Here is a 20,316-nt window from a genome sequence, read left to right as displayed (position 1 = left end):
AAGGGACTTTCACGTGGGGACAGGAGGGTATAAGAGGGAGGTTCACCATTTCCCGGGGTTCCCTTCCTACATTCTTTGAGGCAGGGGCCCTACAGCTGTAGTTCTTTCTTTTCTGTAATAAAAGGATCAGTTTGTTTTTCCTGACAGCATCGTGTGGTCTCTGTCATTTTCCCGGCGGAGCTGAACTTAGTGCAAATTTTGGAGCTATGACCCGCGTCTGTCCTTCCTAAAAGGCAACACATTTTGGGGTACATTTTTCATAACACATTGAAGTTGAAAAGTGTCCCCGGATTCATTGAAAAAAAATCTGGTAATCTTACCCTAAAACACTCTCTACACTCCCTACAAATCCTGATTTTAGATCAGTAGTGGTGTGTAAACAAACCGTCCACTACAGATCTTCTCATAGAAGCATAGAATTGTAGAGTTGAAAGGAATCCTGAGGGTCATCTAGTCCAACCCCCTGCAATACAGGAATAAAGGAACACTTGATCAGTTTCCAAGGAACACCAGGATTCAACATAATGCAGTTTGTTTACCAGATGCTAGGAACAAGTAACTGGGAATGGTATCCTCTTCATGTTCTGCATGCAAACTACAGAGACATATAGAATCATAGAGTTGGAAGAGACCACAAGGGCCATCCAGTCCAACCCCCTGCCAAGCAGGAAACACCATCAAAGGATTCTTGACATATGCCTGTCAAGCCTCTGCTTAAAGACCTCCAAAGAAGTTTACTCCACCACACTCCTTGGTAGCAAATTCCACTGCCAAACAGCTCTTACTGTCAGAAAGTTCTTCCTAATGTTAGGTGGAATCTTCTTTCTTGTAGTTTGAATCCATTGCTCCGTGTCCGCTTCTCTGGAGCAGCAGAAAACAACCTTTCTCCCTCCTCTATATGACATCCTTTGATATACCGGTATTTGAACATGGCTATCATATCACCCCTTAACCTTCTCTTCTCCAGGCTAAACATACCCAGCTTCCTAAGCCGTTCCTCATAAGGCATTGTTTCCAGGCCTTTGACCATTTTGGTTGCCCTCTTCTGGACACGTTCCAGCTTGTCAGTATCCTTCTTGAACTGTGTTGCCCAGAACTGGACACAGTACTCCAGGTGAGGTCTGACCAGAGCAGAATACAGTGGTACTATTACTTCCCTAGATCTAGATGCTATACTCCTATTGATGCAGCTCAGAATTGCATTGGCTTTTTTAGCTGCTGCATCACACTGTTGAGTCATGTCAAGTTTGTGGTCTACCAAGACTCCTAGATCCTTTTCACATGTACTGCTCTCAAGCCAGGTGACATATGATTGGTTGATGCTGAAAATCAATTGCTAGTTTAAATCAATAATTTTTAGACACCTATTCCTATAAAGATGGAGATTCCATTTAGGCATCATGGCTAATAGTTTTGATGCGCACGCCAATCCCACGCATGTTTACTCAAAAGTTAATGTTAATTACTACCCAGCACCACAGTCCTATGCAGATTTACTAGGGCGTAGGGCCTGTTGAGATCAATGAGATTTGAGTAAGTATGGATAGAATTGAGTGGCATGCAGTGTTTTTACTGTGACCCCAGAGTCTCTGTGGTAGTCATGGCCATGGCTTACTGTTAAGTAAGGATTGGAAACTGGAAAGAAAACAACTCGCTTTTCCTCTGTTTTCATCACCTGCCACTCCTGCATAATATTGCACATAACTATAGTCTTCACAGCATCCTGTTTTTGTACTGCTGTGGAGAGTTTCCATCTACGTATCTGAAAAACCCAGGCAAGCCACATTCCTAAATCGTGCTGTGTACACATGGCAGTTTAAAGTGGAAGCATGCACTTATTATTTGGGTTCTTATCCATGACATGTATAGCATTGTCCCATAAGTGTACTTCTACAAACTATATTAAAATATGTGCTGCTATTGGTCAAGCTGTCACATGGGGCTAGTAGGTTGAGAAAAGTACATAATGGACATGTGGGCAGAATGAACCCTCCACGCCATGACAAGGGCCTGCTCTTATTGGGTGTGGATAGTGAGTCAGTCACATCCTTTATTCTTATTGGTAGGGTAAGGGGTGAGCCACCTCAAAATGACTAGATACAGTACACTGCAGAATTTCAAACTCGAGCCCAGACTACATCTTAGGTTGGGGGGAACTCAAAATCTCTGACAGACCAGGGGCAATGAGACAGCCACATACATTGGTCAAATGTTACCCTAAAACAAACTCCCCAGTTATATACAATTTGTATTAATTTTATATCAATAGATAGGTAGATAGGTAGATAGGTAGATAGGTAGATAGGTAGATAGGTAGGTAGGAAGGAAGGAAGGAAGGAAGGAAGGAAGGAAGGAAGGAAGGAAAAGAAAGGTACCATAGATAGGACTTCCAGTAATAAGGGTGCAGGGTTACATGACACTTTCTGTTTAACAAAAAAGCAGGCACTATATTCTTTGTAGTTTTGCCTTTCCTAGAGCACATGTTGCTTTTTAAAGCTTGGAAACTGGTTTGACCAAAGATGGTACCCGACACATACATAAGCATGTGTACAATGTCAGAAGTGATTTATCTACAATTGTTCTTTCATATAGCTGAAAAAGTTACCTGGTCAGCCTCTATAGCAGGCATAGGCAAACTCGTCCCTCCAGATGTTTTGGGACTACAACTCCCATCATCCCTGACCACTGGTCCTGTTAGCTAGGGATGATGGGAGTTGTAGTCCCAAAACATCTGGAGGGACGAGTTTGCCTATGCCTGCTCTATAGAATCTTAGTTATGCAATGAAAAGTGTGTGTGTGTGTGTGTGTGTGTGTGTGTGTGTGTGTCCTACAAAGTTTCTGAAAAGGTCCCTACCAGATTTTCAATTTGTATGTGCCCCTCTTATTGGGTACAAAGACAAAAAAGTAAATAAAAGAGTCTTCAGAAGACAATTGGTCATTGTGTCTGGCTGTTAACTAGAAGGTTGGTGGTTTGAGCTCACCCAGGGACAGCTGTGGGCTGAATTCCTTCATTGCAAGGTGTTGGACTAGATGGCCCTTGGGGTCCCTTCCAACTCTAATTCTTTGATTCTTTAAAGGTAAAGGGACCCCTGACCATTAGGTCCAGTCGCAGAAGACTCTGGAGTTGTGGCGCTCATCTCACTTTATTGGCCAAGGGAGCCAGCATACAGCTTCTGGGCCATGTGACCAGCATGACTAAGCTGCTTCTGGCAAACCAGAGCAGCGCACGGAAACACCGTTTATCTTCCCGCCGGAGTGGTACCTATTTATCTACTTGCACTTTGACGTGCTTTTGAACTGCTAGATTTGCAGGAGCTGGTTAAGAGCAACGGGAGCTCACCCCGTTGTGGGGATTCGAACCGCCGACCTTCTGATCGGCAAGCCCTAGGCTCTTTGGTTTAGTCCGCAGCGCCGCCCGCGTCCCTATGATTCTTTATTAATTACTTTATAACATATAATGGCACAATGGTCTGCTGAAGTTGCATGAAAGACTTCAATGAGAATTAAATCATGGTCTCTCAATGAAAGTGATTCTCTTAACTTACTGCATCTCTATTAGGAAACTTATTTATATTTCTACCTAATGTTTGCATTCATCAATGAATTGAATTGAGGATAGTCTTTTCAAAACAATCTCATGAAACCTGTTTCTATCATTTGTATTAAACATTCCATTAATTTTCAGAAAGCAGGTTCTAGAGCCCTAAGGCCTCCATAATAAGTTTATATCTGGAATATCCAAAAAAGCTAAATCTCTTGGTCTTTCACACTCTTTCTTACAGTATATTTTTATGTGTAAAAATAAAGCTTAGTTAACCTGCATCACCAGTAGCCAATGTGACTACCTCCAGATGTTGCAGAATTACAATTCCCATGAGCCCCAGCCAGCATACTCAATGATCAGAGATCATGGGAGTTGTAGGCCAGCAACTTCTAGAGGGCACCAGATAAACTACCACTGATCTGCATAATGTGGTCATATTAAGTTTAGATTAAGTAATGAAAGGTTCTCACGGTTTTAGTATTATGCTGTTATACACATAACTCTTTGCACTGAAATGATACTTAAAGGTAAAGGTACCCCTGACCATTACGTTCAGTCGCGGATGACTCTGGGGTTGTGGCGCTCATCTCGCTTTACTGGCCGAGGGAGTCGGCGTACAGCTTCTGGGTCATGTGGCCAGCATGACAAAGCCGCTTCTGGCAAACCAGAACAGCACACAGAAATGCCATTTACCTTCCCGCCAGAGCAGTACCTATTTATCTACTTGCACTTGACGTGCTTTTGAACTGATAGGTTGGCAGGAACAGGGACCGAGCAACGGGAGCTCACCCCATCGCGGGGATTTGAACCGCCAACCTTCTGATCGGCAAGCCCTAGGTTCTATGGTTTAGACTACAGCACCACCCGCATCCCTGAAATTATACTTAGGCCTATCTATTTCAATGTTGAAAAACTTCACATGGATTTCTAATTTTCAGGGGCCTATTTTTATTCCCAAATGGGTATCCAACACTGCCTGACCCAATACCAACTACAGGAGAACATGGATGGGATACATTTGAGGGGCTGGCTCTTTGGGGGTCTGAGGCGGAAAGAGGCCTGAGTTTTATTACTTTCTCCAAGTGCTCACCATGGTTTCTACTTATTAAATCTGTAAACTTTCGAGCTAGTTATTTGAAAAATCTTTTGTCTGCCCCGTAAAGAATCACCTTTACAGAGCTGTGCTTCCAGTCGATGCCCTCAGTCCTTCTGGACGGACAGTACAGTAAAATATGCTACGAGGAAAGACTCCCTGGGGGCAACCATGCGTGGAGGACATATTATGCCATTACTTATTGCGATGGCCACACAGACCCAAGCATGGGCATAGCCAGGATTTATGGGTGTGTGCGTGTGTGCAGAACCTCAGTTAAAAGGTAAAGGGACCCCTGACCATTAGGTCCAGTCGTGACCGACTCTGGGGTTGCGGCACTCATCTCGCGTTATTGGCCGAGGGAGCCAGCGTACAGCTTGCAGGTCATGTGGCCAGCATGACAAAGCCGCTTCTGGTGAACTAGAGCAGTGCACGGAAACGCCGTTTACCTTCCCACCGGAGCGGTACTTATCTATCTACTTGCACTTTGACGTGCTTTCGAACTGCTAGGTTGGCAGGAGCAGGGACTGAGCAATGGGAGCTCACCCCGTCGCGGGGATTCGAACCGCCGACCTTTTGATCGGCAAGCCCTAGGCTCAGTGGTTTAGCCCACAGCACCACCCTAGTTAAGTATTTTTTATTGACTTACTTCTTTGCCTCCCTGCCCGCCTTGGTTAGGCCCATGGACCCAAGGGACTGATTTATAAAACCTGTGTTTGCGAAGGACATTAATTTATCCAGGGCAGAGAGGGTGAAATGACTGCTGAGTGACGCTGATGACTCTCTAATTTACAAAGTATTTACAAAGCCCTGGAAGTTGGCAGCTAGGAAGATTAGGGCAAACTAATTAGATAAACTAGCAAAGGGGATCTGGAGATTTAATTAATTTGTATATTTTGTATAAGAATTATCTCTTATCCTATATAACAAAGAATTTTAGCAGATTTAACAGAGGCTTTATTGTATATGTAGTGATAGTCCATGTTTTTGGATGATTCAATTGTCTTTGGCTAGTGCAATAAAGTTTATGATGATGATTTTTATTTCCAATTTCTGTTAAAAGCATATTCAGAGCTGTATGCCTGTGGACACTTATCTGGGAGGAAGCCGCCGTGGGCTTAGGTCTGCAGAGGGCAGAGGAGGCACTAAGCTATTGCCCAATACAAAATACTTTTAAATGCGCCTGGAGCAGAGCAGAGCACAGAACGTTAACATTTTGATATCCAACCTGTAGCCCAATCCTAAAACTGCATTCTTGAAAAATAAATACCACCTAGCACTGCATTTGAATGCGACACGTTTCCAAGTTTAAGTGTGCAGTTTCGCAGCCTTTGGGGCGCCACTGGTTCTGCCGCGCGACCACTGTGTTACTTTGCGGCCTGAACATTTTATCACTTTGTCCTCGGGTTGCTTGCGCCGTGACCGCTTACGGTAAGAGCTGCGCGAAATTTGATAGTTACGGTAGCGAGGGAGGGGCGAGGATATATTAGGCGCGCGGCGGGGGCGGGCTGAGTACAGCGCCTGCGTGCTCGAGCCCGCGAGGCGCGCTCACCGTCCCTGCCTCGCGAGCCTAGGTGAAAGGATTTGGCGCCAGGCGGGTCTCTCTTCTGCAGCTGCCGCAGCCACCCGAGCCAGCCACCTCCGCCCAGACCGCATCGAGTCCTTGCAGCCGCCGCCATGAGCTGCTCCCCGGTGAACGTGAAGAAGCTAAAGGTGTCGGAGCTCAAGGAGGAGCTCAAGAAGCGGCGCCTCTCCGACAAGGGCCTCAAGGCCGAGCTCATGGAGCGACTCCAGACCGCGCTCGACCAGGAGGAGGCCGGCGGGGGAGGCCTGGCCGGCGGAGAGCCCGGCAACGGCAACGCGGAGGAGATGGGCGAGGCCGCCCCGGGCAGCGGCGGCGGAGCCCAGGAGGAGGCCCTCGGAGGAGGCGGCGACCAGGCCGCGGCCTGCGACGACGATGAGGAGGCCGAGTTCGGCGCCTGCCCCGGGGAAGAGGAGGAGGAGGAGGGCATGGAGCTGGCCGAGGAGAACGGCGAAGGGGTGGCGGCCGGAGACGAGGAGGCGGCCGAAGACCTGGAGGACGACGAGAACGGCGACGACCAGGGCTTCCAGGAAGGGGAGGACGAGGAGGAAGAGGCCGCCGCCGGCGCCGCAGCCACCACTAGCAGCAGCAGCGGCAACGCCAACGGCCACGGCGCCCAGCAGCAGCAGCAACAGCAGCAAGGCGCCGCAGCCAAAGAGGCGGCCGGGAAAGGCGCTGCCGCCTCGGCCTCGACTCCGGCCTCCTCGGCCCAGCCCGGCGCGAAGCAGCTGTCACCCGCCCAGCAGCAGAAGCCCGGCGGGCCTGCTCGTCCGGGAGGTGAGTAGTGCGTGGGACCCGGATGGGCGGCGGTTGGGAGCTCAGCAGCGAGGTCAGGGACCGCCGCCATCTTTCTCTTTCCCTCCCTCCCCCCAATCTCCACCGCGCCTTTCCCCCCACTCGGTGGAAGTGGGGAAGGCCCTACCCGCGCGCCTGCCTTTGGGGATTTCCAGGCCAGGCCCGCCGCGTGTCTCTGCGGCCGGGGGGGGGAGCTTTGCGCCATTTCGCGAGCGTGGTGAGGAAGGGGCGCGTGAGGCGGGGGGAGGGGCGACTCGCAGGAGCCGCTGGGGCGCGCTGTGGAACGTGCGAGGGGACGTTTTGTGCTGTGCTGCGTCACATCCGCCCGTGGGGCGCTGTGGGCTCGAGTTCAAACGCTGAGTACAATGGAGGCGGAGGAATCCCTTTCGCAAAGCCTAGGCCGCGCGCGCCTGCCGAAATCAGGCCGCGGCGGGGGGGAGGGGAAGGATGAGGAAGAGGCGGGCCTTTTGACAGCCGCTGCTTAGGCGCGATCGTAGATCCAAGTGAAGACTTTTCCTGCTAACTCTGGAAGGTCAAATCGACCGCGGCAGACGTCAGGGGGGCAGGCCTTTAGTTTTCTGTGCACTTGAATTTCCAAGATTTACGGGAAGCATTGTTACAAATGCGCCGCGAGAGTTGAAGTTTTCCTAATAAGAGTAAAAAAGTATGCTGGATTTTATGGTTTCTAACGTATCTTATTTCCCTCTTCAAACAAAAACGAAGGAGAAACTAAAACTGAGCAAAAACCTGGTGAGAAAAAAAGGGGAGTTAAGCGGCCACGTGAAGACCATGGGCGAGGGTATTTTGAGTATATTGAAGAAAACAAATACAGCAGGTAAATCACTTTAGCATGTTAAAGTTTTCATGAAAGATTTTAATAATTTCGATTTGTTGAACTCAAATGACTGACCTTTTTTGTTGGCCAGGGCAAAGTCTCCTCAGCCACCTGTTGAAGAGGAGGATGAACACTTTGATGACACAGTGGTTTGTCTTGATACTTGTAAGTATAAAAACACGCTTGCCGTTGAATACAAACTCCTAAGACAGTCTGTTGATTCTTTAAAAAAATTTTTTTGGGGGGAGCCATTTGTGCATACTGAGGTACAATTTGTGTACCTGAGGTACAATTTCTGCTCCGCTCTGAAAATTTAGCATTTCAATGCATTAACTTTGAATTAATCAGGAGAACACAAAAATGTAAAGTGTTGTTCTGTGCAAAAAGTGAGGCACAAAAGGAGAAACTGATGCTTTCAAACGTGAATATTAATTTCAACTTCTTCTGTTCCAAAAGTTGTAAACCAATAATTTTAAGGGGAACCATTATTTGAAAAATGGAGATTTGGGATTTGCCAGGCATGTCCAACTCCCAAGAGACTGTGATCTACTCCCAGTATTTTAAAAAAAACTGGCAGTGATCTACCAAAGGTGGCAACTAAATGGGGGGGGGGAGATTTGCCAAGGGTTGTTGAGCTTTTTTTGGGGGGGGGACAAAGTTGTTGAGCTTATTTTTTTTAGAGAATCTTGAGTAGTTCAGCTTTTTTGGAGGGGGGAGGCCAAAGCTGTTTCTCAGTAATCACTGCGATCTACCTGGAGCACCCATCACCATCTACAGGTTGGACATCCCTGGGATATGCTAATTGATGTGTGCTAATTGATGTGTAGGCAGTCAAAGGGCCCCCTCCCATACCTGCATAAATACCTCAGTAGATAAAACTAACTGAGCTAAGATGCTTCATTAAAAGTACAAATTAGGTGTATATCAAGAATTTTGCTCAATGTTAAGAATTATTTTCATTGGAAATAATTGCAACTTTGAAACTGCTCAATTTTAACAGAGACTACTGTAAAATGCTAGCAAGTACATTACTAATATTGTGTAACACTACTTTTGGAAAGTGGTGGAATTTTCCACCTTGTATTGCTTAGTATGTCTGCAGATGTTGGTTGGCAGCTGCAATCTTGCTGTCTGGGGGGGGGGGGTATATTTGGAGTCCCAAGTCAATCTTGAGTTTTATTGGTAAAATAATCGAAACTGATAGGGAATGTATTTGAAAAGTGTTACCAAATGATAACTTAAGGGCATGTGTATTCTAATAAATGATAAGCCATTGTTTGAGGTTGTAGGTAATTTCATAAGCTTTCATTTTAGAGTTTCATGCACATTCAAAATGACTTCATTGAGAACAATGAAACTTTTAAAAAAAGGTCTGAGAAGTTATTCTGGGACAGTCTAGTTATTTTGGCACCTTTGCATTGCTCATGGAAAAGTAGTGAACGGTTGTACAGACATGTTTATAGAGGGGTTATGGAGGTGTTTCCAGAAGACCAAGTGGCTATGCGATACTAATCCTCGTTTTTGAAAAGTGATAGTACTGGGCAGTGAAGCTGCTGATTGATGGTGTTTTAGAAGATTTCAAATTCATATGCTGAAGCACAAGATAAAGAATAGTAAGAGTAAACAACTTTATGATGTGCATGTTTACTCAAGTAAATTCTACAGAGTCGAGTTCAAGCTTATTATTGGATATGTCCAGAATTGCATCTTAAACTGCAGTCCTCTGTACCCTTGGAAGTGAGGCCTACACTTTCTATTTCACTTACATAATATGAAAGTATTGTTTGATAGAATACTTTATATTTATAACAATGTTTTTATCTCTGTTTGAATAGTGTCTGACTCAATGGCTCTATAAAAAGCAATAATCTCTTGAGGTGTTGAGACGTTTGTAGTATATGACAACCTGTGTTTTGCTGAACATTTGTCATCTTGAAATCCTTTCCCAGTCTACAGCTTATTCATGGAAAGTGGTATCAAAATAAGTTTTACTCAGATTAGACCCATTGAAATTAATAAACATTACAAAGTCAGGTCAATTAATTTCAGTGGGTTTACTTTGGGTAAAACCTAGTTGCATACCACCCATGGTTCTTAAGTTTTATATGCTAGGAAACACAATGAGATTTGGCAGAGCACCAGATAAGAGCACATTTTAAGTGTTTGCACTCAAAGCTAGCCCAAGACAAATGATTACTTCATAGGGTATGTGGGAAAATACATCATAGCTAAGTTAAACATAGACAATCCTGATTCCAGAGGGAAATAAGATGATAAGCTTAGCTCTTGAGCAAACTTCCTTCATCACTTTGCTTGAGAACCCCTTAAGTAAAAGGGGGACTGGGTTAAATTTTGACTAATTCAAGAGTTACCTGTTGTGACAGAGAATACCACTAAACTGAATAAAACTGATGTAACTTTATTCTTGCAAGTGTTCTCCACTTTTTTGTTTGACTGTATTTGAACAGGTTTCAACAATTTGATTTTCTTTTATTGACAGATAACTGTGATCTACACTTCAAAATTTCAAGAGATCGTTTTAGTGCTTCCTCATTGACGATGGAAAGTTTTGCCTTTCTTTGGGCTGGAGGGAGAGCATCCTATGGAGTTTCTAAAGGAAAAGTCTGTTTTGAGATGAAGGTAAGCCAGATCAATATTGAAGACAGTTGTTCAACATTGCTTCTGAATGCTTATAGTTTCAGCTGAAATCAAGCTAAACGAGAGGAGAAACTGTACATTTTATTATGGAAAATATGTATTATTGATTTCAACTGGGCAGTCATGCCCCTTTCCAAGATACTCCGTCTATTTCCACCTATATGCTCCTTAACACAGTCAGCATTTTGTGGGTAAGCTCAGGCTATAAAAGAACTGGGGGTATTTTTCTGGGGTGTGTGCCAATTCCCCACCCCCACCCATCAATACTGCCCCTTATTAGCATGAAAGGTGTCGTCTTCGCTGCACAGGCATGCACACTCAGAATCAGTTAAGTATGAGTATTACGCAACTCAGAATAAAAATAGCCAAGACCATAACTGGTATTTTATCAATACCTGGAAAATTTAAGCAGTAAAGTGTTATTTAACACACTAAAGCAACTATCCAATTAATCTTTCATACAAAAACCAGAATGGTCTCTTCGATAGTATTAGCATTTTGCAGCAGATCCTACACATAGTATGCTTATTGCCATCATTCAACATAATGTGCTTACCTGGTCAGCATCGGCATCTAGGGAGTTCACCAAAGTAAGGGTATGAGTTGCCAGTAGAGGGATGGAATGATCGATCCCTCTTGCAACAGTCTTTGTCTCTGTGCTGGGTGTGGACCAGGGCATGTGTTTACTTTTTGTCCAACATGGTAACACACTGTTCCTTCATTATTAGCCTGCTTTGTTGAAATGCTAGATTCCCAGCTGGTAGACTACATAGTGTTTAGCATAGAAACATGGCAAGCTGCACTTTATGCTCTGTGCCTGGTTGAGCAGGCAAAGAGCACTTGTTTCTGGCTTGCAATATATTTTACTAGCCTGCGATTTGCTCATAAGAGGAGCTGAAATTTTTTTTAAAAAAAAGTGTATGAAAGACTGGTAATTTTGGAGCCTGATTGACAAAGCTAGCTAAGCTATGCTTTTATTATAATTAATAGCTGGTTTTTTAAATTACAAAAATAGGTAACTGAAAAGATCCCTGTCAAGCACCTGTATACAAAAGACATTGACATACATGAAGTGAGAGTTGGCTGGTCACTGAACACAAGTGGGATGCTGCTTGGTAAGCTTTTCCCTTAAAACATGGATTGTCATGGTGATTCGTCTTTTTGTAGGAATGGGTGTAGTACTTTTCTGGGTGCTTAAGAGAGGGAGATGGTGAATCACTGTAGACAGAAAATGCATGGTAAAACTTAATTTTGAAAAAAGGGTAACTACAACCACTATTTTCGTTAGTAATGGTAGTTACAAGTTACATGTGATCTATGGAATCCGTTCCAGAAAACTCACTTAGTACTTAGTCAAAAGGGATATAGTGAAGTGCCAGCATACCTGACATCCTCTATTTTTATATTGGGTAAAGAATAGTGCTTTGAATCAAATCCCCTTAGCAACAGCACACCTCACATTTGTCCCTATTTCATGTCTCTGTCCGCCTGAGGAGCTGGTACAGAAGGAAATGGCTCCAGCACATGTAGGAATCGCGCTAATTCATTGTGTTCTTGCCAGAAGTGAGTACGTAGTTGGGTGAGAAGCTGAAGCAACATCCTATGCAGCTAATTTCCTTGGATTGGAAAGAAGATAATGGGACTTTCCCATCTGACCTGTGCGCTAAACTAAAGTTGCTTCCTGAGCTCTCACATGAGCCATTCTCACTTTGCAGTGTACCACAGTGCTAGGATTCTGCAGGGGGTGGGGGTATCTGTATGGGGCAGCTTTCATACAAAATCTTGAGGTTGAATGTCAGGTTACAAATTCAGAACATGAAAACCTCAATTGCAACTGTTCAAATTTATCAGGCGAGGAAGAGTTTTCTTATGGATACTCCTTGAAAGGAATAAAGACATGTAATTGTGAGATTGAAGACTTTGGTGAGAAATTTGATGAAAATGATGTGATCGGATGTTTTGCTGTAAGTATTTCTTTACTTGGAATGTCAATTTCTAGTTGCTGCTGCTGTGTACTTACCTGCTTTATAACAATATGCACATCTTTATTTTCTCAATTTGGTATTGCACCTTTGCTTAATTTTCAAGTGTTCAGATTTTCCTTTAAATTTCCACTCAAGGCTTAAGTTCTGGTTTATTTCTAATTAATGAACCTGGTCATTTATGCTAACACCTTTTTTTTTTTGTACAACAGAATTTTGATGGTGATGAAGTGGAACTTTCTTACTCAAAGAATGGACAGGAACTTGGCGTTGCTTTCAAAATCAGCAAGGAAGTTCTTTCTGAAAAGTCCCTTTTCCCCCATGTTCTCTGCCATAACTGTGCTGTTGAATTTAACTTTGGCCAGAAGGATGAGCCCTACTTCCCCATACCAGAGGGGTACACCTTCATCCAGAATGTTCCCTTGGAAGATAGAGTTAGAGGACCCAAGGGACCAGAACACAAGAAAGACTGTGAAGTAAGTAATGGTCCATTTTGAAATCACATTGAAGCATGCCAGCTTGAGTATTTGTCTTGAGGCAGTTGATCAGGGTACCACAAATGACAAGCCTTGCCTGTAGGGCAATTAGGGTATAAAATAAGAGTTTTCATTTTTTGTGCCTAAACTCAATAGGTGGTAATGATGATTGGCTTGCCTGGTGCTGGGAAGACTACATGGGTTACCAAACATGCAGCACAGAACCCTGGGAAGTACAATATCCTTGGAACAAATACTATTATGGACAAAATGATGGTAAGTTCCAACTACTGCACAAATTTAGCACAATTCTATGCCTACTTACTGGGTAGTTCATCCCACTATGTTCAGTGGGACTTGTTCCCTACCTTAAGTGTTTAGGATTGCAATTTTAAGGTAACTCATTTGGAAACTTGCAGCCACCATGCATCTATATAATAAAGCTTAGCTGTCTTGTAACTCATTTAAGGGTACTGCTTTAGCAGTTGATGGCCCACTGAAAAGCTTTATTTTTATGGAGGATTTTCTAGATTGTTCATTTGGAAACTTAGAAGAAGCTCTTATTCCCCTAAAAGTATACACATCCTGCTTGAAATATTGGAACTCCAGATAAAAATAAGTTCAACCTGGTTTAGCTGTAGGCTGTTACGTGACACATTTGTTTGAGATTTGCATGTTATATTAATAGTAAAGTGTGAATTAAAAATTCAAGGCAGTGAATGATGGGATAAATTGGGTTGGCCTGTTTAATTCTTAGGATTGATCTCATGAGCATTTAGAACTCTTTCAAAGCAAGTCATGTATTGTAAAACATTGCCTAAACTGTTTCTGGTATTAGCAATTACAATTTCTTGCTTTTAAAAATACCAAATGAAAAGAATATTAATGGCAGTGAATGCTGGGCAACTTTTGTTTTCATAGGTTGCAGGTTTTAAGCGGCAAATGGCTGATACTGGAAAACTCAACACACTGTTGCAGAGAGCACCACAGTGTCTTGGCAAGTTTATTGAGATTGCTGCACGTAAGAAACGGAACTTTATTCTGGATCAGGTATGGGGGCCAAAGTTCATTGTTTTTACAAAATTGAGTTAAGCTGCCATTTGTTTAAGGGGGTGTAGATTCTAAACTTCAGTGGGAGATACAGTATATATATATATATATTGAGGCAATAAAGTTAGATTATTAGCAATTGTACTTAGGTTTGTAATATGAAATCAGGGGGAGAATGGTTATCCTAGCATCTACGGCCTAACATGTACATAACTTCCTTCTACTTGTAAACTTCTTTGCGTTTATACATGTGGAGGTGAAATCTAAGCACACTAATTTAACTTAGCTCTAACAATGACAGCTACGTGTAGTAAGTTACTGCATTTTTTTCAGACAAATGTGTCTGCAGCTGCGCAGAGGAGAAAAATGTGCCTGTTTGCAGGCTTCCAGCGCAAAGCAGTTGTTGTTTGCCCAAAAGATGAAGACTACAAGCAAAGAACACAAAAGAAGGCAGAGGTGGAGGGAAAAGATCTTCCAGAGCATGCAGTGCTCAAAATGAAAGGCATGGAACATAATCTATACTGTGTTCTAGGATGTTGAGTATCTGTTTAAAGGAATAATGTAAAAACTAAAGATTCAAAATTTCTTGCCTTAAAACAGTTATGCCTCTTTAAAAAAAACTGGAAGACTTCTGTAACTTTGTAAGACAACACTATATTGTGTTCCCTCTGCTGCAGCCCTTAATACTAAAGTCATGATATGCTTCATGCAGATGCACAAAGCTGTCTTGGCATAAAGTGCCCTAGAAAACGAAGCTAAACGTGTTATAGCAGACGTGTGTTCCCAGTTCAACTTAATAGGGAGAATGTGTCAAGTTTTCAGGAATCTTGCTCCTAGCTTGAAGTGATGATTACCTGTCTTGTATTCCTTTTATATAGGAGGGGAACTTTGGCTTTTTCTAATGGCTTCAGAAATAAATACTGAATATTCAGGACTCTCTATCTTGTAGGAAATTTTACTCTGCCAGAGGTGTCAGAATGTTTTGATGAAATAATCTACGTAGAGTTACAAAAAGAAGAAGCCCAGAAGCTTCTGGAACAGTACAAAGAAGAAAGCAAGAAGACCCTTCCTCCAGAGAAAAAACAGAACACTGGTTCAAAGAAAAGTAATAAAAAGAGTGGTAAAAACCAGTTTAACAGAGGTGGACAGAGAGGACGTGGTGGATTTAACATGCGTGGCAACTTCAGAGGAGGAGGTATCCTGTGCTCCTAAAACTGCCTCTTAACTATTTTAATGTTTATACCCAAGGTCTTAGTTGCTTGCCCCAAAGAAGAGCAGAACTTTGAGAATAGATCGATGTGGATGGAGACAATGTCTTCATTGCTGAAAAAAAAAATAAAGCTGGAGGGGCCCAGGCATGACTTTGATAATGTAATTCAGCATCCTGAAATCACCAGTGCTTGGGCTGAGTACGTTTTCTGTGGTTTGGGAGTGGGCTGTCACTGTCTTTCCCCGTAACTGTTCTTAAAGCAACATCAGTTTGGACTCCCTAACCGTTTTCAGATGCCTTGCCCCATGAAATTTGAATTTTGCCTTCGAAGTTCAGAGCTCCTTTACTAGAAAAAAACTAATTTGTGCACAGGCTGAAATTAATGTCTATTACTAAATAGTCTTGTACTTCTCTTCCCCAACCCCCTGAGTCAAATTAAAGTATGTCATTGGGTCAATATTAATATTTTAACATTTTTCACAGTCCCTGGAAATCGTGGAGGATACAACAGGAGAGGTGGTAACATGCCCCAACGTGGAGGTGGAGGAGGCGGTGGCAGTGGTGGGGCAATAGGCTACCCATACCCCCGTGGTCCTGTCTTTCCAACCAGAGGTGGTGGTGGCGGAGGTGGTGGTTACTCAAACAGAGGAAGCTATAACAGAGGTGGAATGCCCAACAGAGGGAACTATAACCAGGTAATTTGCTGTAGTCAGGAACATGGCATTTTGGGCTGAATCTTTGGTCTTGGTGCTCTCTTTAGCAAGCAGTACAGAACCTGTATTCAAAAGCATGTTTAAAAGTGTGATACTAATAAATAACGATACAGTTCCTGGAGTATTTGATGTACAATGTTTTTTTGAAGTGTTGTAACGTGCAATCCTATAGTGCTGAAACCTAAGTTTTCAAAATTGTACTTTTGTCTTATGCTGTTCCTAGTAGTTTCCATCTGAAGGAACTGATGAGGTCTATGCTCAGTGTTTAGTCCTGCATTAGGTGCTCTCAAGACCAATATAAAGATGTACAATGGTACCTTGGTTTACAAACTTAATCCATTCTGGAAGTCCGTACTTAAACCAAAGCGTTCTTAAACCAAGGTGCGCTTTCCCATAGAAAGTAATGCAAAATGGCTTAATCCATTCCAGACTTTTAAAAACAACCCCTAAATAAGCAATTTAACATGAATTTTACTACCATTGATCCATAAAATGAAAGCAATAATCAATGTACTGTACTATAAAATAAATAAAACAGTATTGTAGGTGATTAAAATTAAAACAAAATTCTTACTTGCACTGATGATAGTTATTGTTTGGATGTGAGGGTTTTATCCATTTCCACAGTCACACAATCAGTAGCTGAACTGGGATCCAAACAGGACCCCCCCCCTTAAAAAATGCTGCTGTGGGAAATGCTCCCTAGAGCACGCGCCTCCCGCAGCGGCATGGGGGAGAGTTGCGAGCCCGCCAACCATATGGCTAGCGGGTGCGCAGCTTCCCTCCCTTGTAGCTGTGGGAAACACTGTGATGACCCCCTTCTCCGCTGCCAGGCTACGAAAGTGTGTCACTCAACCAGAAGTGCACCCCGAACTGAGTACGTTCGCACTCCAAAAAAATAATAATACGCAAACTGGAACACTCATTTCCGGTTTTGAAGTGTTTGAAATCCAAAAAGTTAATAGGCTAGGCTGTTTGTAACCCGAGGTACCACTGTATTGGAAACCTAGGTTCTTGGCACAGATCTCATATATAATTTATGCAACAGTGCAGCTGTGCTTTTTGAATGAAGTCGTGTTTTCTAACGAGGCATATTCCTCTGTGGATAGATAACAATGGACAGAAGGTACCAGTAGGTTAGAATCTATTGGTTGATCCACTCTGAACAACTTAGAGATCTTTAAGAATCTCTGGCTCATAGTAGTTAGAGCAGAATTACCCCACCCCATAAACTAGTAATTAAAATAGCTTTGAGTGACATTGAGTGACCATGATTTATTTGTTTGAAAGGAATGAGCCTGTACCTGTGCCAAATTCCTGGGTTTAAAATTACTCTAAACATTACTTTCAAGTGAATATCATGATTTTAGTAAAAAACAAACCAAGCAATCTCACAAGCCTCTGCACCACCCCTCTGCTAGGTAGCGTATCATCCAGACGATGATCATAAGATCACTTACCATGTAATTCGTACTTATAGCAAAATCGACACATTTGTTATTTGCTGGTTTAGCCTAATTCCCCAGCTTGCATATGTTCAGGGGCAGTACTTTACTGGCATATGAGTAAATACTGACTAGCAAGAAGAATTTGGAATAAATGTCTCTTGTCAGAATGTTACCTTGATAGTTAGCAATATTTGATTAATAGCAACTGAAGTCCTTTCATCTGAAAGTTTATTAACTGAAACATTTACAGAGTTTACTACAGATAGCCTTGTGGATGTGTTTTTGGCCATTGACTGGTGAAATGTTTAATAAGTAACTACAAATCGATTTCTTGGACTTTTGTTACAGAACTTCAGAGGAAGGGGAAACAATCGTGGCTACAAAAATCAATCTCAGGGCTACAACCAGTGGCAGCAGGGTGTAAGTAAACTTTCTCAATCTGCAGCAAAATAGGAAGTAACATTAAGTGTATGTTTTAAAGTAAACCTTTATGAGCATATAAATACCTTAAGAGTAACATTGGTATAAAATGTAGTTGGTTCGTCATTTGCACTTCATATGTGTAAACAATCATAGCAGTGGGATTTAAGTATTATCAAGTGTCCACACTTCACTCCGAATTGCATGCTTCAGATGTTTTTCATACCTACGGAATGTAGAAATAAAATTTGCTGATATTTGACAATGGTTAACAGTGTTTATCTTGGTTTTTGCAGCAATTCTGGGGTCAGAAGCCATGGAGTCAGCATTATCACCAAGGATACTATTGAATTCCCAAATAAAATGAACTGATCCATATTTCTTCAAAACCTTCACAAGAAGTCGACTGTTTTCTTTAGTAGGCTAACTTTTTAAACATTCCACAAGAGGAAGTGCCTGCAGGTTCCTTTTTTAGAAGCTTTGTGGGTTTGATTTTTTTTTGTACATTTTTAATTGCAGTTTTAAAGTGAATCTTAAGAGAACCTCAGCATTGTGCACGATAAGAGAATGTGTCAGTATTTCAGGGTTCTGCATTTTATCTGTAAAATGTGACTTTTTTTTTTACCACAACAAAAGTAAAATGTTGCTTTGTATCTGGTGTCCTCTTATTAAAGATTTTCTCTTCTCTTTCCCCCCCCCAAAAAAAAATTCTAAGAAACAGTCGAGAGTCATCAAAACAGAAAAGTTAGCAACCAGGCTTGTGGCCCCATGAATTCTAATACTATGTAAATAATGCTCATTACACTCCATCTTCCACTCTATCCTCTCTATGCAGTTTCTAGGTATGGAAGAGGGGGGAGAGAAATAAGAATGGTCTTTTGGCAATAAGCTAGGTTGTATTTTTGTTTTGTTTTTTAATTTGGCAAAGGGTTGAGGGTGGGGTTGCAAAGCAAAACCTAAAGATTAAATAGTGAAGGTGGAGTGCATGTAAAACCTGGTTGCTTTTGTCTGTGGAGGCTCAACTTGTGAAGGTACACACCATCAACTTTTTCCATTTGTTATGCATTTTGATTCTGAAAAAAACTGGCTCTGCCCATTTCTTATTAAACAAACTTGTTGTAAATCCAGTTGTCTAATGGGATCTATATGAAGTTAGCTGTGTGTCTGTAACCTTTTCCCCACAAATACTGTGTATTTAGTGTGCTTGTAGTAGTAACTCCACCATTTTGTAAATGAAATTGTGATTCACCCATTTTATATCTAATTTTTAATCATGTTAGTTCTCAGATGGGTGTGTCTCCTTAGCCTGCTGATTTACTTATCTAAAGAAAGTGGGTGGAGAAATTTAACTTTAGCCGTTTGTTTGCAATAAAATAAAATCATTTAACTCTTGTCCTGGGATTCTCACCACATTGGTCTAAAATCCCTTTAATGACTTTGAGGCGCAGGATACACAAATATAGTGAGATGTATATGCACCACATGCATGCTTTCACATAATAAAGAGAACCAGTTGCTTTGTTTAAGCAACTTAAAACACTTGCAAGACTTCTGGAATCCGGAATCCGGTAGTCCCTTGTTGGAAGGAATTTCTGAATTTCATGAAATGGATGGCAATATACCTGTACACAAATGTTTTACAGTTTTGCAAAGCATAGCCAGTAGCATTTGTATATTGCAGGGTTGGTGCTTAGGCTAACAACTCTCAGCAGTGGTGGCAATTGAAGCTCATAGCCAGAGCTAATGACTATTTGATGTAAAATGGCAAATTAGTTTGGGTGTCTTCTAGAGAGAATAGATGTCCTGGCTAGATAGCTACTTTTACAGCTACACTTAGCAGGATTAGTTTGGTATGAAGTTTAGTGTACTGTATACAGGTTTAATATTTGGAGTTCCCAGTGAATACACCACCAAGTGAGCTAATGGTGCATCTGCAGGAGTGTAGTTGTGTTTCAAGGTTTATCACTGGATTCTACTTTTTAGAGTACTTTTACTAAGTTTATGAAACGACAGGTTTAAAATGTTAATGTTTAGTAAACTGATGCTAAATGTAATTTGCTAAGGTTTATCTAGATCATAGTCTTCAAGCTGCTGTGATGCCTGGAGTTTCTAGCTTTTTATTTCTTTTGAGTTTCTCCCTGCTTTCTCCCATCTTTGCTGCAGCCTGCCCCCCCCCCCCCATTGGGAACATGCTACCTGACATGGAAACAGGTTGTGATAGGAGGTCTAAGGGGTGGAGTTGGTGGTGGTGCTTGCGCAGTCACAACTGGAATGAATCTAGGTGCCTCCATTTAGAGACCAAACCTTGAAATGTGTTTACTCACTACGACTAGTTTCAGTTCACACTTTTTGGGTAGGAAAGGGGGTTGGAATCCTAGTTGAATTTGATGAGTAAATTGGTGGGGAGTGGGTGCCTTGAGAGTGTCATTCTCTGGCCTCCCTACTCCAGGAGTGCATATAGGGTTTCTGTTGCAGATAGATTCTCTTGAGTTTATGTGGGAAGATTAATT

At 42.4% G+C, this 20,316-nt stretch overlaps 1 protein-coding gene across 1 annotated transcript; it reads left to right on the top strand.

Moving 5' to 3' along the window:
* The first annotated feature begins 5,582 nt into the window (after positions 1 to 5,582).
* On the top strand, positions 5,583 to 19,198 carry HNRNPU (heterogeneous nuclear ribonucleoprotein U). The gene is made up of 14 exons (XM_035108341.3): positions 5,583 to 6,996; positions 7,738 to 7,849; positions 7,941 to 8,014; positions 10,350 to 10,489; positions 11,523 to 11,622; positions 12,359 to 12,471; positions 12,702 to 12,965; positions 13,122 to 13,241; positions 13,887 to 14,015; positions 14,349 to 14,517; positions 14,965 to 15,210; positions 15,709 to 15,920; positions 17,735 to 17,806; positions 18,103 to 19,198. The coding sequence occupies exons 1-14, from the start codon at positions 6,315 to 6,317 to the stop codon at positions 18,154 to 18,156; spliced, it is 2,487 nt and encodes an 828-aa protein (XP_034964232.2). The 5' UTR covers positions 5,583 to 6,314; the 3' UTR covers positions 18,157 to 19,198.
* The last annotated feature ends 1,118 nt before the right edge of the window (positions 19,199 to 20,316 follow it).

This window comes from Zootoca vivipara, chromosome 3 (assembly GCF_965207765.1).
Source record: "Zootoca vivipara chromosome 3, rZooViv2.hap1.1, whole genome shotgun sequence".
NCBI classification, from domain to species: domain Eukaryota; kingdom Metazoa; phylum Chordata; class Lepidosauria; order Squamata; family Lacertidae; genus Zootoca; species Zootoca vivipara.
The sequence above is the reverse complement of the archived record's forward strand: the minus strand, read 5'-3'. Positions and strand labels throughout refer to the sequence as shown.

What these genes read in the sequence shown, in the direction of transcription:
- HNRNPU (XM_035108341.3), top strand. Translation starts at nt 6,315, where the DNA reads ATGAGCTGCTCCCCGGTGAACGTGAAGAAGCTAAAGGTGTCGGAGCTC. An exon ending in AGTGGTTTGTCTTGATACTT is followed by an intron (nt 8,015 to 10,349) that starts GTAAGTATAAAA and finishes TTTTATTGACAG; the next exon opens with ATAACTGTGATCTACACTTC. An exon ending in ACAGAGGGAACTATAACCAG is followed by an intron (nt 15,921 to 17,734) that starts GTAATTTGCTGT and finishes CTTTTGTTACAG; the next exon opens with AACTTCAGAGGAAGGGGAAA.